The sequence below is a fragment of the Elgaria multicarinata genome, chromosome 21, assembly GCF_023053635.1.
Source record: "Elgaria multicarinata webbii isolate HBS135686 ecotype San Diego chromosome 21, rElgMul1.1.pri, whole genome shotgun sequence".
Classification (NCBI taxonomy): Eukaryota; Metazoa; Chordata; class Lepidosauria; order Squamata; family Anguidae; genus Elgaria; species Elgaria multicarinata.
In genome coordinates, this window is record NC_086191.1 from 15,303,191 (window position 1) to 15,330,709 (window position 27,519).

General features: G+C 51.8%; 1 protein-coding gene across 2 annotated transcripts in view; it reads left to right on the forward strand.

Moving 5' to 3' along the window:
- NRXN2 (neurexin 2) overlaps positions 1 to 27,519 on the forward strand; it is a 250,888-nt gene that overhangs the window by 196,191 nt on the left and 27,178 nt on the right. For both annotated transcript variants that reach the window (XM_063146186.1, XM_063146185.1), the window contains exons 15-16: positions 8,644 to 8,815; positions 16,532 to 16,621. In XM_063146186.1, coding sequence (XP_063002256.1) covers positions 8,644 to 8,815; positions 16,532 to 16,621 — 262 coding nt within the window. The remainder of the gene's footprint in view (positions 1 to 8,643; positions 8,816 to 16,531; positions 16,622 to 27,519) is intronic.

Sequence of the window (27,519 nt, forward strand, 5' to 3'; positions counted from 1 at the left end):
GCTCACCCCCAAAAAGGGGGAGGGGAGAACGCAGGTGGCTACTGCCACCTTAGAAGAACTATTCCGCTTTTCCTCTCACACAGCAGACATATTTCTTGCTCCGCCACATCTGAGCCTGTGACACTCCTGTTCATCCAGACAAACAAAGAATAAATACACTTTTACTGCAGAATTAATATTCATACACAGATTTATGCACATGTAATCGATTGATTCATCATTAAAACTCATGGGATTAATCAACTAAGGCTGCAGTGGTATGCATGTTTAGACGGGGGCGGGGAGGGAAATGTACAGGTCCCAGCATCCCCAGCCAATATGGATGGCTGGGGGATGCTGGGAGTTGTGTCTAAGCATGCGTAGGATGGCACCCTAAGATTCGTTTCATTAAAATAGAGGAGCGGGAGTTTTCTTTGGAAGACGTTTCTGGGAAGCCAAGGTCTGTAATGCCAGGTGTGTGGGGGTGTGTGCAGTGGTCATCAGTGGTGCCGGAAAGGCACTCTGCACATGTTCACTGCCACCCTTTATTTATTTATTTATTTATTTGTTTTATTTGTTTATTACATTTTTATACCGCCCAATAGCCGAAGCTCTCTGGGCAGTTCACAAAAATTAAAACCACAATAAAACAACCAACAGGTTAAAAACACAAATACAAAATACAATATAAAAAGCACAACCAGGATAAAACCATGCAGCAAAATTGATATAAGATTAAAATACAGAGTTAGAACAGTAGAATTTAAATTTAAGTTAAAATTAAGTGTTAAAATACTGAGTGAATAAAAAGGTCTTCAGCTGGCGACGAAAGGAGTACAGTGTAGGCGCCAGGCGGACCTCTCTGGGGAGCTCGTTCCACAGCCGGGGTGCCACAGCAGAGAAGGCCCTGCTCCTAGTAGCCACCTGCCTCACTTCCTTTGGCAGGGGCTCACGGAGAAGGGCCCCTGTAGATGATCTTAAGGTCCAGGCAGGTACATATGGGAGGAGGCGTTCCTTCAAATAACCTGGCTCCAAACCATTTAGGGCTTTGAATGTCAATACCAGCACTTTGAATCGGGCCCAGACCTGGACTGGCAGCCAATGAAGTTGGAAAAGGACTGGCGTGATGTGATCTCGCTCTAACGCTTCGAATACCATGCATTCTGAAACCGAACGCTGGCTTCCGGAAAATGACGGCATGTAGAAAGGGGTGGTTGTGAAGCGCGGCCGTGGGTCTGTGGCAGCAAGCCAGATCTCCGTGGAAGGGTCGTATGTGGGCAGCTGCACATTTATAGGGGGCGGACATCGGGAGAGAGGCGTTTCAGCCCCCAAACCACCCCGCCCTGCTTCAGGGGGAAAGCCTGCTACTCCAGGTCCATCGCCTGTTGTTGCTTAGGGTGACAGCTGGCTTGAAATGTGGCCGCGTGTGCGCTGGGCTCCCATAACTCATCTCGAGCGCTTTATAACCACATAAGCACCCTTGCTTAGAAGGAACAGCCCATGGTGAGTTATGGACTGATTTAATGCTCCCAAGGAAGGGGGGGGTCGTGTATATTATGCGCAAGAAGGAAGGATGCACACAGCTGGGCCGAAATGGGTCCGCGTTCCATGTCAGGGAAGCATTGCGCTGCCCATCATTCATCTAAGCATGCAAAAGAGCCGGTTTTGCATGCCAAGTGCGCGCGGTCCTCCCGTCGAACCGGATTCTTGCTTTTGCGACGGAGAGCACTAGGAGTTGACCTTGAGATAAGAGGGAAGGCATTGGAGCTGGGTCCCCGTACTCACTTCCCTGACCTCAAAAAGGATTTACTTCCGAGTAACCATGCATGGGATTTCTCTAGAACTAGAGCACATCTCCCTGGCGTGCAAGGACATACGAGAGACGGGGCATGTTTTAGGCGCATAGAGCCAGACTCTGGGTCCATCTCTCCCAGTACTGCCAACACTGACTGGCAGGCTCGTACCCCTTGGTAATACGCCTCCCCCCACAGCAAACACCCTTCAGTGCCCCTCTCGGCCCCCCACAGCCCCAATCTCTGAGCCGTCTCGCCTCTCGCCCTGCAGCCCTCTGCGCTCCTTTCCCAGGGAGGCGGCTGCAGAACTGGATTAATTACCGCTCTGCTGCAAATGAAATTAAGCAGCCCTGATCGTTAGCTTATTGATGAGGCAAACGAGATTAGGCCGCGCACTGTCAATCGGCGGCTGCACCGGGAACTGGATTAAGGGAGCTATGATTAGTCAGAGCTGCATCAAGTGAGCCGGTAGGAGCAGGAGGGGAGCGAGGGGAGCAGGGCGGGGAAGGCAGGTGTCTGCTCAGGGGGGAGGCAGAGTGGAGGAAGGGGCCCTAGGGTCTCCAGCACTGAAGGGTGTGGAGCCCAGTGGTTGGAGTGGAGGAAGGGGGTGGAACGAACCCAGGGAGGTCACCAGAAGCTTCACGCCAGGAGAGACAGCGTTGGCGCAGAGGACCTTCTGGTTACCTTCTGAAAACAACAGAATGAAATTTAATAGGGAGAAATGCCAAGTTCTACATTTAGGAAATAGAAACCAAATGCCCAGTTACAAGATGGGGGATACTTGGCTCAGCAATACTACAAACGAGAAGAATCTTGGAATTGTTGTAGATCACAAGCTGAATATGAGCCAACAGTGAGACATGGCTGCAAGAAAGGCCAATGCTATTTTGGGCTGCATTAATAGAAGTATAGCTTCCAAATCGTGGGCGGTACTGGTTCCTCTCTATTCGGCCCTGGTTAGGCCTCATCTAGAGTATTGCGTCCAGTTCTGGGCTCCACAATTCAAGAAGGATGCAGAAAAGCTGGAGCGTGTTCAGAGGAGGGCAACCAGGATGATCAGGGGTCTGGAAACAAAGCCCTATGAGGAGAGACTGAAAGAACTGGGCCTGTTTAGCCTGGAGAAGAGAAGATGGAAGGGAGACATGAGAGCACTCTTCAAATACTGGAAAGGTTGTCACACAGAGGAGAGCCAGGATCTCTTCTCGATCCTCCCAGAGTGCAGGACACGGAACAACGGGCTCAAGATAAAGGAAGCCAGATTCCGGCTAGACATGAGGAAAAACTTCCTGACTGTTAGAGCAGTACGACAATGGAATCAGTTCCCTAGGGAGGTTGTGGGCTCTCCCACACTCGAGGCCTTCAAGAGGCAGCTGGACTACCATCTGTCAGGGATGCTTTAGGGTGGATTCCTGCATTGAGCAGGGGGTTGGACTTGATGGCCTCGTGGGCCCCTTCCAACTCCGCTATTCCATGATTCTATGATTCTACCTTCCTTGGAGTAGAACCACCTGCAGAAGCGCAGCTGGTGTCAAAGGTAGGCTTGGTTGGGCGTCTGCTGAGGGCCCACACTCCTGGAGGGGACAGCTCCCTGGAGCTGCTGTTCCTTTTGCCACTGCAACCTGGTGGTTCTCCTGCTTCTCAGTCTGGTCCAAGACCACCATGGTGGAGATGAGGAAGAGCAGATGCCACGGCACATGTAAATCCCTGGCTCTCAAGCAAGCCAGTGGCAGCCATGATGAGGAAGAGGAGGAGGAGGAGTGCGAACAGCTGGGGGCATGGCGGTGAGAAGGTGGGCTCACGGAGGGAGGGCCCCCATGGGTGTTCCCTTGGCCGAGGGCCCTCCAAAAGCTGGGTAGGAGCTGCCCCTTGCAGCTCCTCCCCTGGCACCAAACCATTAAGCAGGCCTCCATGCTGAGGCGGGTCCTGCCTGGGCAGAGGCGGAGGCAAGCATGCAAGGCGGCTTTTGAGTTGAAAGCACGCATGCTGCTCAGTGAGATGGTTTGGGTATGTGGCATCCCCACAGCTGCTGCAAGCTCATTAGGAGGCCGCTACGATCCGCGCTGTACAGCGAGCGCCTGAGGTGGACACGGAACGGCCCCGTCGCGTCCCGCCCTCCGTCTTTCCCAGGTGGGGTTTTCAGCATCTCTCCCTCCCCCACCAATCATGCGCTGGGTTTCCAAAATGGCCGAGGCCCAAACCTGCTTGGAAGCCCTGCTCGGTGATGGCAGATGCAGGAGGCTGGCCGTGAGGGAGATGTCCTCTCTTGCCCTTCCAAAGAGGCAACTCTCTTCTCGAGGCAGAGCGACGAAGAAGGCCTTGTTCAATCATTTCTCACACATCCTCCCGGCAGAGCACTCCCAAGAGTGAACCCTCAGCTTATCTGTACCACCATCAATTCTGGCTTCTCCTTGTAACTCTCCCATAATTTCCCACTGCGTCTTCCATCTTTTTTTCCCCCCTTTCCACAAAAAAATCAATGAGAGAAAGAAAAGAATAGCTCTACAATAGTAGTGCTGGAAGCCGTTTATCTGGAAGCAGCCAAGGACACCTTCCCCTGTACCAGGGGATGGACTGTAGCTAAGTGATAGAGCTCACCCTTTCATTGCAGAAGTCCTCCAGTTCAATCCTCAGCGTTTCCAGTTCAATCCTCATTTCCAGTTCAGTCCTTGGCGTTTCCAGTTCAATCCTCTGCATTTCTAGTTAAGTCCTCCAGTTCAATCCTCAACGTTTCCAGTTAAGTTCTCCAGTTCAATCCTCAGCGTTTCCAGTTAAGTTCTCCAGTTCAGTCCTCATTTCCAGTTCAGTCCTTGGCGTTTCCAGTTCAATCCTCTGCATTTCTAGTTAAGTCCTCCAGTTCAATCCTCAACGTTTCCAGTTAAGTTCTCCAGTTCAATCCTCAGCGTTTCCAGTTCAATCCTCAGCGTTTCCAGTTAAGTTCTCCAGTTCAGTCCTCATTTCCAGTTCAGTCCTTGGCGTTTCCAGTTCAATCCTCTGCATTTCTAGTTAAGTCCTCCAGTTTAATCCTCAGCATTTCCAGTTAAGTCCTCCAGTTCAATCCTCAGCGTTTCCAGTTAAGTTCTCCAGTTCAATCCTCAGTGTTTCCAGTTCAATCCTCAGCGTTTCCAGTTAAGTCCTCCAGTTCAATCCTCAGCGTTTCCAGTTAAGTTCTCCAGTTCAATCCTCATTTCCAGTTCAGTCCTTGGCGTTTCCAGTTCAATCCTCAGCGTTTCCAGTTAAGTTCTCCAGTTCAATCCTCAGTGTTTCCAGTTCAATCCTCAGCGTTTCCAGTTCAATCCTCAGCGTTTCCAGTTAAGTTCTCCAGTTCAATCCTCATTTCCAGTTCAGTCCTTGGCGTTTCCAGTTCAATCCTCAGCGTTTCCAGTTAAGTTCTCCAGTTCAATCCTCAGTGTTTCCAGTTCAATCCTCAGCGTTTCCAGTTCAATCTTCAGCGTTTCCAGTTAAGTTCTCCAGTTCAATCCTCATTTCCAGTTCAGTCCTTGGCGTTTCCAGTTCAATCCTCAGCGTTTCCAGTTAAGTTCTCCAGTTCAATCCTCAGTGTTTCCAGTTCAATCCTCAGCGTTTCCAGTTCAATCCTCAGCATTTCCAGATAGGTCCTCCAGTTCAATCCTCAGTGTTTCCAATTAAGTCCTCCAGTTCAATACTCAGCATTTCCAGTTAAAGGGAACAGTTAGCCTGAGATGAAGAGATGCCCTTTTCTGCCTGGAATCACAAACAGCTGTTGCCAGCCAGTGTAGGCAACACTGGTCTACATGGAGAAATAGATACTACGGCAGCTTCCTACGTGTAAGAAAACGTGAAGGTGAGCAATGCCACCCGTCCCTTGGACGGAAGCGTGTGCAGCCTTAACATCCCATGACAAAGCAGTGTGTGTTTAATAAGAGAACGCACAAAGCCGTAACATCAGAAAGAAAAGAAACAAAACAAAGGATGTTTTAAGATAGTTTTTACCTCCAACTTCCCAAACTGTTTGTTCAAACTGTATCCAAGGCCCAGGGAGGAAAAAAATATGGAGAATATGTTGGGGAAATGGAAGAATTTGGGAGGAATTGGATTTCCCCCCCAAAAAATTCCAGAGATCTTTGCAAAAACTTAAGGGGGAACATTTTTTTCTGAATTTCTCCTATTTCCCCGCAAGACTTTGCATTTCTAGTCCAAGATTTGTTTGTTTTTAAGCAATGTGTGTCTTTCCAATTAAGGGGGTAGTCAGGGTGGCTAACAGCATAAATTTAAAATGAATAAGGAACAACGAAACATGGATGATAATACAGCAGGAATAAGGCATATGAAAAGTCTTTGCCTGCTTCTAGAAAGACAGAAGTAACCGCGCCAAGTGAATGTCCTTGGAAGGACATTCTACAAATGGTACCACCAGCAAGAAGGCCCTGTCCCCAAGAACCACGTGCCTCATTTCCGACGGAGGACAATGGCACCAAAGATGATTGAAGGATATAGACAGGCTAGGGATGGAATTGTGGGGAGACCTTGTGTTAGGTTAACAGAAAGCAATAGAAATATTTAGGAAATTCAATGCCTTTGGTATACTCCGTAAAATTAATAAATTTATCTGGTCTCTCTTCTGATGACGAGCTAGAAAAACGTACACATTTTACCGATCCCTAATTCCTTGATAATACGCTGCATACATGAATAGGATGTGTTTTGCGATTTGGTGGTCTGTCTGTGTTTATGATCATATGCTTGAGTTATCGGTTCTGAACGTATTTCTTCTTCTCGGTTTGTGCTTGGGGCACCAGTCTGGATTACGGTAGATTGATGGCAGCAGAACTCCGTATCTCCTGGAGGTGGGAGGCTGACGTTTTTCTTGAGTTAAAATTCCACCCCAGGGTAGGCTTATATCAGATTGGCGGTGGAAGCGCAGTTTCTGGGCTGTCCATATCCTCCTGACGCAGCTCCATCAAACCCACTTTGCATTTGAGAAGTGCATGCAAAGGAACATAAGCTGCCTTATACCGACTCAGGCCCTGGGTGCATCTAGCCCAGTATTGCCAACACGGACTGGCAGCAGCAGCTCTCCAGAGATTCATGTAGGTTTTTTTCCTAGCCTTATCTGGAGATGGTGCTGGAGGGGGGTTGAACCCAGGACCTTTTGCACACAAGGAAACAAAAGCCCTACGAGGAGAGACTGAAAGAATTGAGTATGTTTAGCCTGGAGAAGAGAAGACTGAGGGGAGACATGATGGGGTCACTCTTCAAATACTTGAAAGGTTGTCCACAGAGGAGGGCCAGGAACTTTTCTCGATCCTCCCAGAGTGCAGGACACGGAATCACGGGCTCAAGTTAAAGGAAGCCAGATTCCGGCTAGACATCAGGAAAAACTTCCTGACTGTTAGAGCAGTACGACAATGGAATCAGTTACCTAGGGAGGTTGTGGGCTCTCCCACACTGGAGGCCTTCAAGAGGCAGCTGGACAACCCTCTGTCAGGGATGCTTTAGGGTGGATTCCTGCATTGAGCAGGGGGTTGGACTCGATGGCCTTGTAGGCCCCTTCCAACTCTGCTATTCTATGATTCTATGATAAGGCATTTTTACCACTGAACCACGGCCCCTCCCTTTTCTTAGCTTAAATGGATCTAAGACATCTCTCATCTCACTTTTAAACCTTCCACCATGATAGCCAGATCTGATGCCCTCAACTCAATCAGCCCCAGTGTGACAGGCCAATTGGAGATCCACAGATAACTAGGAATCACACCGCCTCCAGGTAGGGACGACACTTGACCATTGCAAACTCATCCAGAAAGAAGCAAAAATCCGTCACTCTTTCCCAGAAGGACCACCCGTCTCCCGTCAAGGGTGCCGCCTGTTGACTGGGGAAGAAGCTAGATGAAACAGGAGAGGCAGTTGATTGCTGTGCCTTGCGTCGTTCTTACTTCGCAGTCTCCATGTATCTCGGGAATGTCGTACTTTGACAAACTTCATTTGTTTATTTCTGATATTTATATACCGCTAAATATTATACAGTCCCAAAGCGGTTCACACAGCAATATGAAAATCACATTTAAAACACAATGATTAAAAACGCAACGTTAAAAACCGCTCCAGATACAATAAGAGCAATACGAGGAAGAGCTGGACATCAGGAAAAACTTCCTGACTGTTAGAGCAGTACGACAATGGAACCAGTGACTTAGGGAGGTGGTGGGCTCTCCCACACTAGAGGCCTTCAAGAGGCAGCTGGACAACCATCTGTCAGGGCTGCTTTAGGGTGGATTCCTGCATTGAGCAGGGGGTTGGACTCGATGGCCTTGTAGGCCCCTTCCAACTCTGCTATTCTGTGATTCTAAGAGGAAGGTCAGAGTGGCGTTTTAATTACATCCCAGGGAAAGCCGTATTTTCTGCCTCCCAAACCGCACAAGGGAGGGTTTTCCAGAAAGTGGGTGCCGCTACCGAAAAGGATATTGCTTTGCAACGTTCTGTTCATTTTGGGAGGACCAGCAAGGCCTCCTCTGGTGATCTTAAAGGTCGCCTGGATCGGTATAAAGGAAGGCGGTCTGCTAGGTATCCCAGGTGTTTAGGACTTGCAATGACAATAACATCCACCTTGTATTTGGCTTGGTAGCTCAAAGGCAGCCAGACCAGTTCTTTCAACGCTTTCAGCCGTTCTTCTGGTCAAGTGGGCCAGTTATTTAATCATCTCTGCAGCCCACGCAGGCCAGTGTGTCTCTCCTGTGTTGCCGGCCTTCCAGGATGGCGCCCCAAAGGAAAATAAGCCTGGTTGACCCTTGCGCTTCATCCCCTCCGAATTCCTTCCCAACCTCTGCTCTGACCCCATTCTCTCTCTCTCTCTCTCCCCCCCCCGCCCCACTTCTGCCTCTCTCGCTCCTTACAGGACCAGGGGACGGTTGGGGTCATTTTCAACGTGGGCACGGACGACATCACCATCGAAGAAAGCAACGCCATGGTGAACGACGGCAAATACCACGTGGTGCGCTTCACCCGGAGCGGGGGCAACGCAACGCTGCAGGTGGACAATTGGCCGATCAATGAGCGATACCCCGCAGGTAGGGACGGGGAGCCAGGGTCCGCCGTACCCCTCGCCCGATCGCCCACACGCCTGCCGTGGAGGACGGAACCACCCTGGCCCTCTCACCACTCCCGCTGAGTAGGCAGGGGAGGTGGCTTTAGGCGCGGCTGCAGGGCACTTTGGGGCACCTATGCCTGGTCCATGGGGTTACCTGCCTTTTCAGGCCTCCAGCCAAAGGAAGGATGGAGTGAGGACGGGTGGATCGGGGACAGGGCAGGAGAACTGGGGAGGGCGGCGTTTGGGGGACACCAAAAGGGGCCTTATTCCAGGCCAGACTGTCTGTTCCGCTCGCTCACGACTGTCTCCTCTGCCCAGAAGTGTCTCTCCAAGGTCTTAGGCACGGGTCCAAAGGAGGCCGCTATTCTGCTAGGGCTGTGAAACCATTCTGGGCTTCAGCCAGAACTCGAAAGGAGCCACTATTTATCCTTTTTCTCCTGTCTCTTAAACATGTGAGGTTTATCCCCATTTCATAGGTGACCAACTGAGGCCAGGAGGGAGGGGGGCTTCCCCGTGAGTGCGTGCAGCCCAGCTGGGATTTGAAACTGTGGCTCCTGAGTCCATCATCCTTCCTCCTTTTTCTTCTTCTTTTTTTTTTTTAAAAAAAAGCCCCCCCCCTGCCCCCAGCTGTTGGTGATGAGAGCTCTTGACATTCTTTCAGCGGGTGGCATTTTTCTGCTATCAAGTAATTTTTACAGCCCTTTTCAAGCTGGGAAAGTGCCTGTGACGTATCTCACTGTAATCTCCTTTATTCGTTGAAAAGGTTGGTGATTGGAGAGGGTCCGGGGGTGTCTGGGGGGTGGAGAGAGAGGCCCCGGCCCTTGCACATAACGGAGACGCCAGGGGCGGAGGAGGCCGTGGGTGGGGAGAGTGTGGCCAGGGGGGGCACTGAGGACAGTCAGGTGCTCGGGGGTGGGAGGGGGGGGCAGCTTTACAGTGTGCAGGGAAGGGGTGGGCAAAACCCTCCCAACGTTTCCACGGTTTTCTGGCTGGCTCGCCTCCAGGTTGCCGGCCACAGCTGTGCCACAGCCAACCTTCAGGGCTGGGACAGGCTACATTGGGAGACCGGGGTTTGGGAGACGGTGATCAGAGACCCAGGCTGGTTCCGACCTCCACTGAGCCACGGTGGGGGGCTGGGGGAGGGGGGGCAAGGGATTTGTGGCTGCATTTGTGCCTGGCCATGCAAGCAGCCCAGAAACCCCTTCTTTCAAGATCCGGTTCTCCCCTATCTTCCCCCCCCTTTCTCATGGCTGAATCACACACAAGCGCTCCGGCTTTTCCCCTCCCACCGGGAACCACGGAAGGGGGTTGGAGGGAGGGTGGAACCTCATCAAGGTCATTAGTGCCGCAGGCAGCCGACACAAGGGAGAGCTCCGGCCCGCCTGGGACCCGCTAGCCGGCTTTGATGCAGACCCCCCTCCGCCCCCCCAAAAGTGCCTCTCCCCACCCTGCTGGCCTGATTGCGCAGTCTCTTTGATGCCCCGTGCTGCAGAGAGCTGAGCCCTGACTGCTAACCGCCAACTGCAGCAAGCAGCAGCAGCCGCTGCCTCCAAGCAGGCCCCAGGCCCTTCGAGCCCAGTATTGTCAGCACTGACTGGCAGCAGCTGCTTTTCGGGGTTTCTGGCAGGAGCTTTTCTTGCCCTGCCGGGAGTTGCCGGACGTCGAACCTTCTGCGTGCAAAGCCGAGGCTCTCCCACGGAGCCACGGCTGGAGCACCGCGTGGCATCCAGGTGCGTGGATGTCCTGTCTGCTGGGCAGCTAGCCACGCATGCGCGCACTCCCAGAGCTGTTCCGTGTCCTAAAAGAGCAGCGAGGCACACTCTTCGGGGGCGGGGGGCGTTTGCATGCGACCGCTCCTGCCCCCTCTGTCATTGCACTGTGGCAAGTAGGGCAAGGGACTGTTGGAGCATTCTGGGACCGGCCTGCATCACACATGGTCAGTGGCCAGTTCTGTCTAGGGAAGCTGCACTGGCTTCCCAGCTGCCCCGTGCCTGCCTGCCCTGCAAACCAGGAATAATTCCGTGGCTCAAGGGTCGAGGAACATCAGCCTCAGGGAGCTGTCCAGCAGTGAGCGCCGGTGCCAGAAGTGTCCCTTCTTCAGCAAGGGCAGCTTCACGCTCCAACCAAGCAGCTCTCCAAGGACTGCTGATGACCCGCCTCTTCCTGGCTTGGGCGAGTGGGACCCCAATCCAGAGCATGCACTCTCCTCGTGAGGAAGGCTCAGAGGGCTCTGACGTGCTGCCTGAAGGACCGAAGAAGAGCCCCGATGCTGGATCAGACCAAGGGTCCATTTTGGGAAGGCACAAAAGCACAGGACGCGCAAAGCGATGAGAGGCACACGTCTTCTGCCTACGCACACGTACGCTCTGGAGGCCTATCTGCGCAGAACCAAGTCAGCTGTGTGAAGACGTCCTTCCTTTGATCTGTCCTGAATTTCCCACCAATCGTCTTCATGGGATATGACCCCACTGGGCTCTGGGATCATGACCGAGGGAGAAAAATGTCTCCCTATCAGAGGGCTTTGGAGCAGCGGGCTACTTTCATTTAAAAACAAACAAACATAGAATCCGGTTTATTTTTATTGTTCCTTTCCCCCTCTCCGTGGCCCATTTCTCCCATTCAACGTGCTTTACATTTCTAGTCTCCTGTCAGCTTTACAACGAACTAAGAGCAAGTTTTATGTTTCCGGGTGGGGTGGGGGGAAGCACCCTGGGGCTGTTTTTTAAAGCAAGCCACGTCAGCCAAAGATAATCTATTTCAGTGTGTTTTAAAAAAATAAATGGCTGAGTACAACATCTTATCTGCCTTTACTGCCCTACGCCTGCTCTTTCTCTCACTCCATCCCACCTGTCCATTTACGGCTGAGCATGCACAGAGTGAATCCGTCCACATCCCCTCCTTGCGCCCGGAGACCAGGGTGGTTTTCCCTCTGCTTAGGGGGACAGAGATGCCGGTCGCAGGCCCAGAAAGTGGCATCGTGGGTTATCCAGGGGGGCGTGTGTCATTGTAACAGCAGCACCAGGCAAGGGTGGGAATTTGGGGGGCCGGGGGGGGGGGCGCTAATGAACCAGAAAACCCGTCCTGGCTGGAGTAATTGGCCGTACCTAGGCTTGGGTTTCCCAACGCACTTGATTCCTTCCAGTATAACCAATTATCACCTACGATTCCCTCAGGGGATGGAATTATGCCGGGGTGGGTGGGGGGGGGGGGGGTCAGGGATCGCCTCATCTGCATACTATTTGCATTCATTACACACACACCCAGCTTTGCAGCATCTCCAACCCAGCCCCTGTGTGTGTGTTTCTCCTCCTCTTACTCACTCCAAGGCCTCACCAGAACATCCATGTGTGTTTCCGGCACCTGCCTGCCTGCCTGCCTGCCTGCCTCCCCCCAGCCTAAAAGCATCCCACATCTACTCTGCCGTCACGTCATGCACAGCGTGCACGGTAAGAGGCCGGCGATGGCTTTTAAGGGCTCGCAGTCGATTAACTGCTTTGCCCTTAAACGATTGATTGGCTAATTAACCAATTAACATAAATATGACTGTTATCTAAATCCAGGTGGTGTTTTGAGACTCTTTTCAAATGAAGCTAATCGTCCCTCTTGACGAAACGCCACACAGGCGCGTCGCTTCTGGGGGAGAAAAATCCCACGAAGCCCAGCGCTTCAAAATCAAACATTTCTGCCAGCCCTGAGGCCTTTTTAATATATATATATATATATTTGTGAGGAGGATGCCATTTGGGTTAAAAACCTGAATGTCGATACGTTGATAGGTCATGATATTATTGCTAAATTCTTTCAGCAGCACCCACCCACCCACGCACACACACAGAGGTGCAGCTTTTGTAGGCCTTAATATAAGCTGTTTTCAGTGCTGGGCCTCTGGGCATGTGTAGAGTGCAATTCCCTTACTTTTGAGTAGCGACAAGCCATTCCCCTCACATGGAACAGTTCTAGTTCATGAGGTTTGGTTGTACCAATTCAGTCCATTTTAGATCAGTTTCAATCTGGCAGAAATGCATGGCGGAAATGTGACTTTTCTGTTTAGATAGCAACTCTACAGGAGGATTCAATCCAATTCGGATGTTCCTCTCCACCAACTCCCCTAGCTTGCTGCCCTTACTGATCCTCTTGAACAAGCTGGCCTCCGGCTTTTCATCCGCCATCTTGAAAACTTGCTTAATCATTGCATACCAAATAATTTGATATTTTAAGGTACTGAGGAGCTTCGGGCCGGAAACAGTCCAGCCGAGAAAGCAACCGTTGGACAGCAGCCGACCTTCCCAAGCCGCATCCTGATTAGAGACTCAGGTCACTTTCTGAGGATGGCGTATTTTTAATTAAAAGATGTTAATCACCTCGTTAATACAGAAGCTAATGAGAGCATGAATAGTCCCTGACCGCCTCTAATTAGGGGCTGAATTGCAGATTGCAACAAGGAGTAAAGATGGGGAGGGGGACATTGCCCCAGTGGAGGGGGGGCCCCGAGGGTGACAGTCCCTGAGCTAGACTGCCCCTCCCCTCACAAGTCCTCCCAGCCTCCTTGAGACTCCCCACCCCCACCCCCGGCTCGCCTTCGACACGTAGAAATTCCAAAAACTCCCATTCCGAAATGGTCCATGGGAGATTCGGTGGCTGTTTTCTCAGAGAGAGAGAAATCAAAATGAGTTAAGTCATAGCCGGGGGAAGAATCTCCTGCCTTTGGTCATAAACGCCCCTTCCCCCACCCCTCCCAAAGTCCTGAGCACTGGGGTGGCCGAAATGGACGCCCCTGATTCACCACCACGTTCACAAGTGGCAAATTGGAGGTGACCGTTTTAGGGTTCCATTTGACCCCAGAATTGTTTCAGAGGGAGGGGAGGGAACTTAGTGTGAAGTTAAGGGAGAGCCTGTGGGATATAATGGTTAGAGTGTCGGATTGGGACCCAAGAGACCTGGGTTCTAGTCCTCATTCAGCCATGGAAACTCACTGGGTGGCTGACTGACTGACTCTCAGCCTATCCTACCTCACAGGGTTGTGAGGGTAAAATGGGGAGGAGGAAGAGGACCCATGGATTCCTTGGAAGAAGAAGAGAGAAAGGGATATAAATGTAACGATACAGAAATTAATTTTTTAAAATGAGCTTTTTACCCCTGCCCCTTTCATTTCGCTTTGGGCTTTCGTCCAGAACGCCACCCCAGTTTGAACCAGAAACCTGTGCAATCCCGCAGCCTGCGGCCATGCTAGCCAGTGGCTAATAGGGATGCTGTAGGGTGGATATTCCTGCACTGAGCAGGGGGTTGGACTCGATGGCCTTGTAGGCCCCTTCCAGCTCTGCTATTCTACGATTCTAATCAATTTCCCACCCAGCGTTGGGTGAGGCCCCCCTCTCCTCTTGCAATGGCTGCTTTTCCCTGCACATCCACCACAGTTGATCAGAGGCCTGTTTTGAAAGTGCTTGGTTTAAAGAAGGGCCTCCCTGGCACACACATGCACACACAACATGCATGCACTCCCTGACCATCCGGGAGTTACGCGGGACAGAGGGGAAGTCACTCTGCGCATGCTCAGGCTTTCCCCGCTTTTCCATTGCACCCAACGCTCCCCAAGAACTCAAGAAGAGATTTCCATGCCCAGGCTCAACTGAAGATCTGCTTCGAAGTCCCCGGAACCACTCTGGTTTTCATTGGGGCTACAAGACATGGAGACAGAGCTTCCTCAACTTTGGCCAAGGGCCGCAACCCAGCCAGGAACCTTCCAAACATCTCAGCTATGCTTCTGGAGCCGCTGGAGATCTCAGTGGCAGGCACCAGCCTCACCTCCGTGCACTTTTCAGGTTCTAAAACGTTCCCGTCGCACAGAATAAATGTCGGAGCAAGCTACAAACGTCCGGTTCTTCCAAAACAATCTGTCCTTTCGGCCCTTTATTTGCGATCTTAACTCTATGTTCAGAGCAGCTCAGACCTGAAGGCCTCCCTGATTTCTTCTTGCGATGACCCTTCGAAGTAAGTTAGGCTGAGAGGGAGGAATTGCCTCTCCCTCGAACGCCGTCATCCGGCCTGGGACCTTGTTGTCCCTTCGTTGATAGAATGGTTGATACTCTTGGCATTCAAGGGTGCTTTGTCCAGGGCCGCCCCCGAATAAGAAGGCTTCTCGGCAGTGCCGGTGCTCTTCTCCTTCTCTTCCTCCTCGTGCCTTCCCCTTGCTTGCTTGACGGGCAGGGAGCAAGGAGGCCGGGGGGGGGCGTCTCCTCCTCCTCCTCCTCCTCACTACCTCCATTGTCTGGGCCAGAGCAAGAAGCGAGTGAACAGCACATTGCAATGGCGAAGAGGAGTGGGCCCCTGCTACGATGTGGTCCCTCGGCTACTGCCCACACAGGCCAACCGTGCTTCTCTGGGCTGCCTTTGAAGGCACGTCTACACGACATACGTGGCTCAGTTTGGAAGTCAGTTTAACTTCCATGTCTTCCCCCAATGCTGAGCCAAAATCGGGGGTATCCACCTCGTTCAACGCCTGCCTCAGCAGGGATCCAGCTGCCCGTCCCCTCCCCAAACCCATCGCCATGATGGGTGTTGAATGCTTTGCCGGAAGCCCTGCCTAGCTCCCAGAACCCTGTGCTGTGACAGGTAAGCAGATTTGATGGGCTGAAAGGCGTAACGTGGGCAGAGAGCGAGGCTGAGAACAGACGCCGTTCTTGAGTCTGGAGCAGGTGACGGACGGGCATCATTCATGCAGGAAAGACAGCGAACGGGAGGGGCGTTTTGAAAAAGGAATTCCTTTTTGCCTGGCGGTGGTTGGTCTCATTTGAACTAGAGGTGCGGGAAAAGCTGGCACGTTGTGTGTGATTCCAGCCCTTTGTTTAAATTTTTAAAATCCCAATGAAATGCGAGGATTCAAAAGATGGCTGCAAGGGCCATCCCAGCACTTCAGCTGAATTCTGAAGTCCCAGAACGAAATTTGGCAGGACTGGTTATCAGCCACTGTTCATCACCTCCCAAAAGATGGTGGCTGGTGTTTGCCCATTTCATCCCTGTTTCTCTGCGTTGTTTGCACGGCAGATCACTAAACCTCTTTGCCTGTTTTCAGATACAAATGCAGGACAAATTTGTGGGGTGCTTTTTTTGATGGTCGACGGAGGGGAGGGGGGGAACGTTGGAAGGGAAAGGGTTGGCGGAACAAGTTGGGGCATCCCAGACAAACCCAAGGACAACTGAGAGTTTTGGAAAGGAAGCTTTCGCAGAGAGTTTGACAGTGTGATGTTGCTTTTTCCACCATTTTGTGACTAGGGATTAAAGTCTGCTAATAAAGTGAATTTAATTTTTTTAAAAAAAAATGCATTGGAGGGGATTTTCCACCTCCCCAATGCAGCATAAATCCTTCTAACCTCCATTTACTCATCCTAACACTTAAACCTGACTAAACCGTATAACTAGTGCTTTGTCCGTTGCTGGCTAAAACCGCTAAACCCCAAACCAAACCCCAAACTGACCCCCCCTTCCCCTCCCCCCCCCAAATAACCCCCCAAAAAACTAATGGAAAGCTAATAGCTAATTTCGATCCAGCGCTTAAACTGCTATTTGCCTGAGCTTAGTTTGACCTCTAAACATGCTAACCTCTGAACTTTGACCTTCCAGATGGCGTATATGTCTCTCTCTCTATTTTTTTTTCTTTTTCTTTTAACCATCTGCAAATCTCTCTCTAAACTCTTTGAAGGGAACACTGATAATGAGCGACTGGCGATTGCTAGACAGAGAATACCGTATCGGCTCGGTCGAGTAGTAGATGAGTGGCTACTCGACAAAGGTAATTAACAATAATTAATTCCGGTTAATTAACAAGCAAGTAAAAAATTTAAAAAAGGGTTTAAAGGTGCAGTCCTCTTCCCCCCCACTCCTCTCGTCCCTTGACCCTTTCCCCGTCCCTCTTTCCCTGGAGGAACGTTTCATGCACGGTGACTGTTCAAGGCTGGTGACGGAAGATGGGGCTGGACTTCTCAGAAGCAGAGAAGGGTTGATTGGCGCTGATTCAAGAGGGATCGTGCCCTGCCCGCTTGCCCCTGCCTTGCTATGTGTTGCTGCGTCTGGAAAGGGGTCCTTGCCAGGCAGGACTTTCGAATGCGTGTGGCTCCCCTGCAGCTCGCTCGGGTCCGGCAGAAAGGAAAGCGCACCACTGCCCTTGCGCGCCTGCTGCGTAATGCTGGTGGGCATGCTGCAGCCTGTGCAAATTAGCCGGGGAGCAGGGGAGGCAAGTCACAGAGCTGAGTGGAGGAGATGGTTTGGCAGATGTCGTGAGCAGGATCACAGCAGTGGCCCCTGAGCGGCAACCCCACAGGACTCATTGCCTGGTCCTTGCATTGCCACTGGGTCAGGTATTTTGTCTCAGGCATCCTCCTCCCCCACCCAGGCCTTGCTGCTAAGAGAATGCTCGGGAACCCTTCCCCTCGCATCCCGAATGTGTCACGACAAGTGTCATGCAACAGCACTCTGCACGTACTCAGAGCCACACTCTGTTTTAGGATTGCACCGTGTGTTCGAGAACAGAACCCTCACAAGCAAAGCAGGTGTCTTGATTGGAGCCCTGCTTGGGGTGAAAATCTAGACCAGGGGTGTGGGAGATCCGGCAACCTTTTTCATCCACCAGGCATGCCCCACGGGTTACACACATACACACACACTTTTTAAAATCCATAAACAGACCGCACAGGGTCAAATTTAGCTTGTTTGCAGTGCTGCAGAGCGTTGAAACACTGATATTTAGCTTGTAAAGCAGCTACATTTGACCCTTGCAGTGTTTAGTTGAGCTACAGGTGACATGTTTTTCTTTTTTTTAAAAAAAAAGTTTGCCGCTACCAAAATTCGGCAATGGGGGGACGGCAGGGGCCGTGAGTTGCCCACCCTGCTCTAGACAGCACACAAAACGCAAAGCCCTCGCTGCTTCATCTCTGCATCTCTCTCTCTCCTTCTCTCCCTCGCCTTTTCCACATGAAGGATACTGTGGACAAAATGTGACAACACTGGGCTCTTCATTTCCCCACTTTGTAGCTTTGGCTGTCTGCAGAGGGGCGGCTGCCGGGTTGGGGGGGGGGGGGAAGTGCACCTCTTGATGTCATCACATTGCGTGATGCTAGACCAGACATGGGCAGGAAGAGAAGAGAGAACGGCACAGAACGGCAGGGCCGTCTCTTCCAGCGTCTAGCCCCGCCTCGAGTCTTAAGCTGGGCATCCTTCCTCCGTCCTCCCGTCATCACAGAGCAGAGGCTTCCCTTGCACGTGAGAAGCAACACAGGGTCCCACGTTGATACCAAAACCAAACGCAACGGCCGACACTCCTCTCCAACTGAAATCTAGGGTGTCTGCCCGCTCCCTCCCCGAACACTCCCAAATCCACATGCTCCCACTCGTGTGTGGGAAAGAAAAGGCCCTGAGGGTCCTTCCGCACACTCTGGGCAGCTTTGGCAAATGGGTGTGGTGCTTCTGATGCCCACCGTCGGTGGCGTTGTGGAGGCAGGGGCTCGGAGGGACAGAGCCCCGACTCTTTTTTACGAGCAGGGACGCTGACGTCATCTGCCACCCCCCTTCGACAAAGAACCAGTTGCCTAGGGAGGTGGTGGGCTCTCCCACACTAGAGGCCTTCAAGAGGCAGCTGGACAAGCATCTGTCAGGGATGCTTTAGGGTGGATTCCTGCATTGAGCAGGGGTTGGACTCGATGGCCTTGGAGGCCCCTTCCAACTCTGCTGTTCTATGATTCTATGATTCTATTCCCTGCTCCCTCTTAGCTGCAGTCCTTACAATAGCTTTGGGACAGGGAGGGGGGTGAATTTTCCCAGCAACAGCACTTTGTTGCACGTTGTCATGCAAAGGATTTGGGGGGGGGCTTGAATGGGCAATTCAGGTCCATTCGGTTTACCAAAAAAAGAGCCCCTGCTCCTCCTGGTGGAGATAAAAGTGCCTGAACTGCTTTGCTGGTATGGATCATCCCAGCTGCCTGCATTTTGGGACTCTCCTCGGAGGCGTGGCTCTGGGGACCCTCACAGTGAGCCCCTGCACTTCCAAATGCACTGCTGCCTATCATGTCTAGCTTCGCCATCCCCGGGCCTTTCCTGCCTTGATAGATCGATAGGGCTACAAGGAGGTAATATATTCCAGCGTGAGCTAGTGGGTCATTTAAATGCGCATACAATTTAAACGAATCTGTGTATGAAAATGAGCAGCGCGCACCTTCTGGGGGCCTCAAGCCACTCTCCTGTCTTCCCTGCTAAGCTGTCGGCTCCAGCCGGGGGCTCCAGAGGTCCGGTCTCCAGGCCTCGTAAAATTTCACTCACTAACCCTGATGTCGCCTCCTCCTCCTCCTCCAACCTAATGCTTGTGCGAGCCTCATCCTTTTCACCCTGCAAGTACCGCCCGGGGGCCCATCGTCCCCAGTAAGGAGAGAGTGGTCAAGTCAAGAAGGAGTGAGAAGACACGGAGGTTCAGCTCAGCTGTAGCTTCCACGTCCCTCCTGCTTACAGGATGTCTTATTTTATCGTCTCCCCAGCTAGGGTAACGTGCCCTGATTTGGGGTGTGCCGCCTTTCACCAGCTTTGCAACCGTCTCTGCTTGTTGCAGTCCCGGAACATGTTTGCGTGTGTGTGTGTGTGTCCGAGACCCGTTTCTGGGCTGAGAGCTGCACCTTTAACGCTTTTAAACTCCGTGGGGAAAGGAACGAGCGTCAGAAAAGAAATCCAAACCAAAGAAAGAGGAAAGTTCGTTTTAAATCTTAACTTTAACCAGCTAATAACATTTAACATGCTTTTAACTCTCAAACCGAGTGCTAAACAGTTTTTTTAACCGATAAATTCCAGAATGTCTTAATAACCATCATAGCTGGCGTGGCTTTTCTAAAGGGGAGGGATAAGCATCTAAATGTATCTTTTTAATGTCTTTAACTCGATGGTTTAAACAGACGGAGGCAGCCTCAAAACGAAAACAAAAAAAGCAGCTAAAGGCTTTTAATGAGTTCAAAAACAAAACGAAAAAAGGAAAGAAAGGAGGAGGAAAAAGCAGTGGAGGCCGAGATGGAGGGTGTGTGGGGCAGGGGGGCTGTCAAGGTGGGAGAGAAACCTTCCTACTTTCACCCTTTGAGGACTGTGGGGTCTCAGGGAACTGCCTTGATGGAAAGCCCTGGGGGTTGCAACACTGGCTAAATCCATGTGAGTAACAGTTGAAAGTTATTAAAGCCGCACATTCTCAATCTCTCTCTCTCTCTCTTTCTCTCTTTCTCTTTCTTTTTCTCTTTCACACACCTGCACCACCCTCACACAGGCCAAACTAGGCTGGGGTGCCGCAGCCTTTAAAAATAGGGATCTGGTTAGGTAGCGAGTTCCAAAGCTGCACACAGCTTTCTGAACGAGAGCACAAGATTCTTGCCGCTCGAAGAAGAGCTCTGTGTAGAGCTGCAGGCTGCTTTCCGACCCTGAGTTCCCCCCCCACACACACGCACGCACATACAACCCCGTGTTGAGCAGTTCTCTCCCTTTTCAACCACCGTTCGGCTTTCACAGTCTTCTGGCAGTTTCGTGGTGCCGGCTGTGAACACACTTTGGAGTCCGGTTACACTTCCAACATTACCCAACTTGTACCGTGTTCCCCTTTCAAATTAAGGTGCCGTTTCGAATTGTGGGGAGGAGAAGGGAGGCCTCCCATGGGCTCTGCTGCATTTGGGGGCTTGGCGGGGGTGGGGGGTTGGGCAGTGCCCATCTTTGGAAAGAAAGAGAAGCGATGTCTAAACTGGTTTTGCAGAATCAGTCCTGGGTCGCGGTTAAATTCTGCCCTCTGAACCTGCATTTTGACGTCCCACAGACAAGTCGTCCATTAAGCCGCTACTGCATGATCTGACTGGCAGCAGGTGTCCGACAGAGAAGCTTCCCCCCCACATCAGCTGCTCCTTTTTAAATGGAGACTCTAGAGATTGAGCCTGCATGCAAAGTACATGTGATGTCAGTAAGCAATGGGGCCTTCTCTAGGAAGCTGCTTTGCACCAGGTTAGAGCATGGTAATGCAGCCCACAATAGCATGCAAATGCTATTTGGGGCTGCATTAATAGAAGTATAGCTTCCAAATCACGTGAGGTCCTGGTTCCTCTCTATTCGGCCCTGGTTAGGCCTCATCTAGAGTATTGCGTCCAGTTCTGGGCTCCACAATTCAAGAAGGATGCAGACAAGCTGGAGCATGTTCAGAGGAGGGCAACCAGGATGATCAAGGGACTGGAAATAAAGCCCTATGAAGAGAGACTGAAAGAACTGGGCCTGTTTAGCCTGGAGAAGAGAAGATGGAGGGGAGACATGAGAGCACTCTTCAAATACTTGAAAGGTTGTCACACAGAGGAGGGCCAGGATCTCTTCTCGATCCTCCCAGAGTGCAGGACACGGAATAACGGGCTGAAGATACAGGAAGTCAGATTCCGGCTGGACATCAGGAAAAACTTCCTGACTGTTAGAGCAGTACGACAATGGAACCAGATACCGAGGGAGGTTGTGGGCTCTCCCACACTGGAGGCATTGAAGAGGCAGCTGGACAACCCTCTGTCAGGGATGCTTTCCAGTGGATTCCTGCAATGAGGAGGGGGTTGGACTTGATGGCCTTGTGGGCCCCATCCAACTCTACTATTCTATGTGTCCAGCAGGGCTGCTATTGCCTGGCAACATCTCCTCAGGTTTCAGACAGAGAAGAGCCTTGACTTTTTCCTTTCATCTGCTACATGGAGGGGTTGAACCGGGAACTCTCTCCAGGGTCTCTTGAGAGGTTATCTCCATCACCGGCTTTATAAAACTGGGGTCTGAACCGCTGACCTCCTCCATTCAGAGCTGGCGCTCCACCACCGAGCAAGGATTCTTCCCTGGAACACAGGAGGCAGATTTAACCCATGTCAGATCGTCGGGCCATCTAGCCCAGTATGATCTGATCTGCTTGGGGTCTTGGGCAGAAACGTCTCTTTCCCGTCAGCTGCAACTTGATCTCTTTTAAAAGGGAGATGCTGAATCTGGGACCCTTTTGCACGAGCTGATATTAAAGCCTACTTGTGCCAGAGGGAGGGTTGGAAGCAGCAGGACCGATCCCGACGGCGGAGCTGGGTCTTCTTCCTTGCCTTTGCCCCACCCAAGAGGACGTGGCATTGCAACCAGGGTGTGGTGTGTGTTCTCCTCCCCGGTCTGATTTCTAAACAAAATACCTAACATCACCAGGGGTTCTTTCCCGCTAAGGTTGGCTGACGCCGAGTTGTTAACATGCAAAGGGTGCTCTTTAGCTGCTGCAATGTTTCGATTACTGCAGATTCTTCTTTGCCAGGTTTGTTTTGAGGAAGGGTAGAGCTGGAAGGGCCGCTCAGAACATCAGGAGCTGGACCAGACTCACAAATTTCCCTTTGATCCGGCAATCGCTGGGTGAAGAGGGCAGAGAAAAGGGACCCTGAGATCAGCCAGAGTTGAAGCCAGAGAGCACTCGGATGAGCAGCCTAACACGTTGCCATCATCATCATCATCATCATCTCAGCCTTGATACTAAACAAACACTCACAAAGTGAGGAAATTTCTTCAACCATCCCTCCCAACACCAACACCCAAAAAAGAACTATCCTGCCAGGTATTCAAAGTGCCCCTCTACGGGGGGGGGGGGGGAGAGAGAGAGAAATGCCACCTCACTAGGATTAAGGCAGCCTTTGTCAGATTGGACCTTCCAGATGTGCTGGCCTGCAATTCCCAACACATCTGGAGGGCGGGGGATTTTGGTAACAGCCCAAAGTCTCGTTGGAATTCCTGCTATTATTTATACCCTTTAATTATTTCCGTTTGCAGTCTCCTGCGCCCGCAGATGGGGCAGTGGCCATTTTTCAAGCCAGTTTTCAGATCTCGTCTCATGCCTGCATAGCAGCAGTAAACCTGCCAATGCCCAGAAGGCAGGCCTGGGCCTGGGCATCCTCCTCCTTCTGGCTGGGGACTCCCTGCTTTTCAGCACTGGGGGGACGTCACTTTGGCTGACACACACACACACCCGCCATGGGGAAGCTTTCTCCTCCCTTCTCCAAAAGCGCTTGCTGAAGAGGGCAAGGCTGGCAGTGTAGCTCACCTAAAAGCCTTTGCTCCTCCAGTGGGCCCCTGCTGGCGTGGCATGAGGGCACTCTGTACATGTTCAGAGGCACTCTTGTTCCAGGCCTTCCAAAATCCTTGACTTTGAAAACACAGTCAAACTGTGGGGAAGCTTTCCTTCAAAGGAACCACCCTTTGGAGGTTTTGGACTACAATTCCCAGCAACCCCCAGGCAGTCGAGTCTCTCTTTCCCCCCCCCTCTCATGCACACACACACACACACACACTTTTCCTCTACCGTTCAGCATTTCCCTTGACTCATACAGGAGCAGTCCCTGAAGGACACGATGTATAAGAACTTAAGCGGAGTTCTGTTGGATCAGGCTGATCCAGCATTCTGTGGCCCGACCAGCTGCCCATGGGAGACCTACAAGCAGGACATGAGTGCCCATGTTCCCCAGCTGCATAGCTAGACTGCCTCTGATGCTGAAGGTAGCATATAGCCATCAAGGCTAGTAGCCATGGAGAGTCTTCTCCTCCAGGAATGGAAAGCCGTCCAAATTGCAGCCCATCTTGCAGAAGGGAATTCTCGCATTTCAACTGTGTGCTACATGAAGAAGTCCTTGCTTTTGGCTGTCTTGAATTTACCAATCGGCGGCATGGGATGACCCCCTTTGGGTTCTAGAATTGTAGAATAGTAGAGTTGGAAGGGGCCTACAAGGCCGTCGAGTCCAACCCCCTGCTCAATGCAGGAATCCTTCCCTTGTTCATCTAGTACAGCCTTCCTCAACCTGGGGCACTCCAGCCAGGGGCATTCTGGGAGATGCAGTCCAACACATCTGGAGCGCCCCAGGTTGAGGAAGGCTGATCTAGTAGGATGAGAAAAAATGCCGCCCTAGCTGCTCTCTCCACACAATGAAGAATTCTGCGTAGACCTCTGAACTGAACAGTCCCAGCCACTGCAATGCACGCACCCCCTCGTAGCCTCCGGATCCAATCTCCTTGTGGTTTAGTGCTCAACCCTGCAGGGCTGGCTGGCATAGCAGCAAGATCCCTGGACGTGGAGATTAGTTTCTGTGTGCTCTGGCATGCCTGAGCGATAAACGGGAGGGAGGGAGACACACACACACATGGGATATCGGCTACTGAGGCGGATTTGCTACTGAATTATGCCTCCCAGGAGGTTGCTAAGCTGTCTTGGCTTCCACAGATGTTTCATTTGGCACTACTCCTGGTCTCTCATTCTCTCTCTCTCTCTCTCTCTTTCTCTTTCTCACACATACACACACACACACCTTTTGTTTCACGTTGGACTGCAGGGTTTTTAGCAAAACGCATTCACGGCTTTGCTCACAAGCGTTTACACCTTTGTCGCGCCTCTGCTTGTGTTGCTGGGCTCACCTGTGCCCTGGAGTTTGGGCAGGTCCAGGGCAGGAGGCATAGCAGCGCTCGCCCGGATCCGTGTGTCTGTGCAGGCATGTAGTGCCTTTTCACACGCGTGTGGCTACACTGAAGAGCGGAAAGCCAGGTGGGGAATAAACACTATAACATTAAATCAGAGGAGGAGAGAAGGGGAAGGAAAAAAAAGGTTCTTCTTGTGAATCCAAACTAATTAAGGCACTAAACTGCAGGTGACGTGTACAGAATACTGACAGGAACCTGTTTATTTGGGGGCTGATCTTTAACTTTGCACAAACCGCAATCTTAAACATAAAAAATAATCTTGTTTTCTAAACTGACGGGAGCAACAGCAACAGCAACAAAAAGAGACTTCAGGGGGTTAAAAAAATATCCACTTGCAAACTTCTCGAGGGGAGAAAAAGAGCTGTTTATTTTAAAGTCAGGATTTTGTTTTGGGTTTTTTTCTTTTAATTATTCTCTCCCCCCTCCCCCCCCCCCATAACAGATTAGGGAAGTTCAGTTGGCTCCATCTGGAGACGCTTTTTTAGGTTGCAACAGACGGTCCCTTTAACGTTTTTTGATTTTGATTTTTTTCTGCACACACTTACAAAACCCAGAGCAAAAAAAAAAAGGGAGCAAAAAACGCCACCACCAAACCGTTTGAACAAAGAGTGAGCGAGGGGGCGGGCGGGTATGGAGGCTGGTGGGGGAGATGGTCTCCGGGAGTGGGTTTGGGAGGTTTGCATCTGGGAAGAGCATCCACTAATGAGCGGCCCTTTGGGGCCCGGGGGGGGGGGGGAGATCTCCATGTTCTCCGTCCTGTAGCCAGCTGGGCCTCCTCAATCCCACCTGCCAATTCACATCACCCAGGCTGCTATCCCTCGTTTGGGGGTCCGGGGTGCGGGCGGGGGGAGTGTAGTCAGAACGGCTTTCTGAGTCAACTCTGCCTCTTTCTCCCTGATTCACCCCATTCTGCCCGCCCGCCCCCCTTTCGACCTCACGCCCCTAGCCACAAATGCTCCAAAGGCATTTTCTCCCATTGCACCTACCTGGGGTGACCCTGTGGAAAGGAGGACAGGGCTCCTGCAGCTTGAACAGTCGCATAGGAAAGGGAATTTCATAGGCATGCGGCACCTGGTGAAATTCCCTCTGCATCACAGCTGTCCAAGCTGCAGGCGCCCTGCCGTCTTTTGTATCTGGTCACGAGGGCAGGGCTCCTGCAGCTTGAACGGTTGTGATGCGGAGGGCAGTTCACCAGGTGCCTCATGCCTACAAAGGACACCTGCTGAAATTCCCTTCCCTATGCAACTGTTAAGGCTACAGGAGCCCTGCCCTCTTTTCCATAGGGTCACCCTACATCTACCCCCCCTTGCTCCACACACCCTGTCCCACAGCTGTCTTGCAACTCAAGCTCCTTTCTCCAAAACGCATCAGTGCCCCCCTTCCGCTTCCCCCCGCCCCAATTCCTATAGCCTTGGCGCAATGCCTCAAACCTTCTCGTAGGGACATCAAAAGCTGCCTTACACCGAATCACACCCACCTAGCCTAGTGTTGTTGACACTGACCGGCAGCAACGGCTCTCTTGGGTTTCAGGAAGGGTTCTTTCCAGCCCTACCTGGAGATGCCGGGGATCGAACATGCAGAGGTTCCACTACAGATTCTCCCTTAGGACTCCCTGCCAGTGTCTGTTCCGGCTTTGCTTGGCCACCCAGTACTTTCCCCAAACTTCACACATCTGAGATACACCCTGGTTTTCCTTTGACCTTCCCCGCTCATCTCCCAGGTAGGAATTACCCCCCAGCCCATCTTCCAATGCCACAACAGGTACACCCATACGCCATTGAGGCCCAAATCCGGCTATTACCTGAAACTAAGATGGGAAAGCTGACACATGCATTCGTAGGGCCAAATAGCCTTTCCCCAAGCCCTCCTGTACCAGCTGCACCCCCAAACCAGCAGGCATTCAGTCAACCAGCACCTTCTGTTACCTTGTTCGGTATGGGTTCCCCAGGCTCACGGGCACTCCCTTTCCCTGGAAGAGAGGAATCCCAGTGAAGCCTGGGTGGATGGCCTGGACAGAAGCCCCCAAAATGAAGGCTGTAGTCTAGAGCTTTTGAGGACCCGCAGCCCAGCTTCGGCTGTCCTCGCAAGGATCTCGCCCTCCGGAGGGGATGAAAACTACTTGCTCAGCTCTGCTGTGTGGGTCCGTCCCTGAGAGAGCAACAAGGGGTCCCTTGTCATGGTGCATCTGCCCCCTCCCAGCCCCCCACAAACACAAGGCCAGTTTCCATCAGGATCTCCGGGGGTTGAGTGACCGGTGGACCCTCTCCAATCTCGCTCACTCTTTGTGCTGCGCAGGGTGCATGAAGCCCAACCCAGGAGTGGGGCCTCTGGTTGGGAAGAAGCACATGGGGAGGAGATGGAGGACCTCCAGGAACAACCCGAGGGGGTGCTGGTGGCAGAAAGCCCGGAGCCGAGGGGCTGCCAGACGTGTGGGGCCGGGGGGGGGGGAAGGTTTATTATGGATGGTTGGGCATCTTTGTGTGAGTGTTGGGACGGGGGACGGGACTGAAAAATGAAACTGTTCCCATGACGGATGGCAAGGAAGACAGATGGGGAAAGAGAGAGGAGCAAGGAAGACAAACGAGATAAGGAAACCTTGGCTTTCATATCCGTCTCTTATCCCCCGCTCCTTTTATCCAGCTGTAATAAAGGCGGAGGAGATAGATTAGATAAGAATGTAAGGGAGTCTAGATTGTATTCGATTGATTCGGACTTCATGGGTTAATCATTGAACCACCAGGTTCCAGTGAGCACGTGAACAACATCAGTCCACCTGCCACTGCAGTGCTGGATACCCTGTCCCGTGGATGTGGGTTTTCCCCATCTGAGAGAGAGAGAGAGAGAGAGAGAGAGAGAGAGAGAGAGAGAGAGAGAGAGAGAGAACATCAGAAGAGCCCTGATGCTGGATCAGACCAAGGGTCCATCTAGTCCAGCACTCTGTTCTCACAGTGGCCAAACAGCTGTTGACCAGGACATGGGTGCAATAGCACCCTCCTGCCCATGTTCCCCAGCAACTGGTCACACAGGCTCTCTGCCTCAAATACTGGAGGTAGCACACAACTGTCAGGGCTAGTAGCTATGGATAGCCGTCTCCTCCAGGAAGAGCGATAGCAAGAATGGATACATGGGAGAAAGTGAAGGTTGGATAGATAGATTGCAAGGAGATAGCTTGTAAAG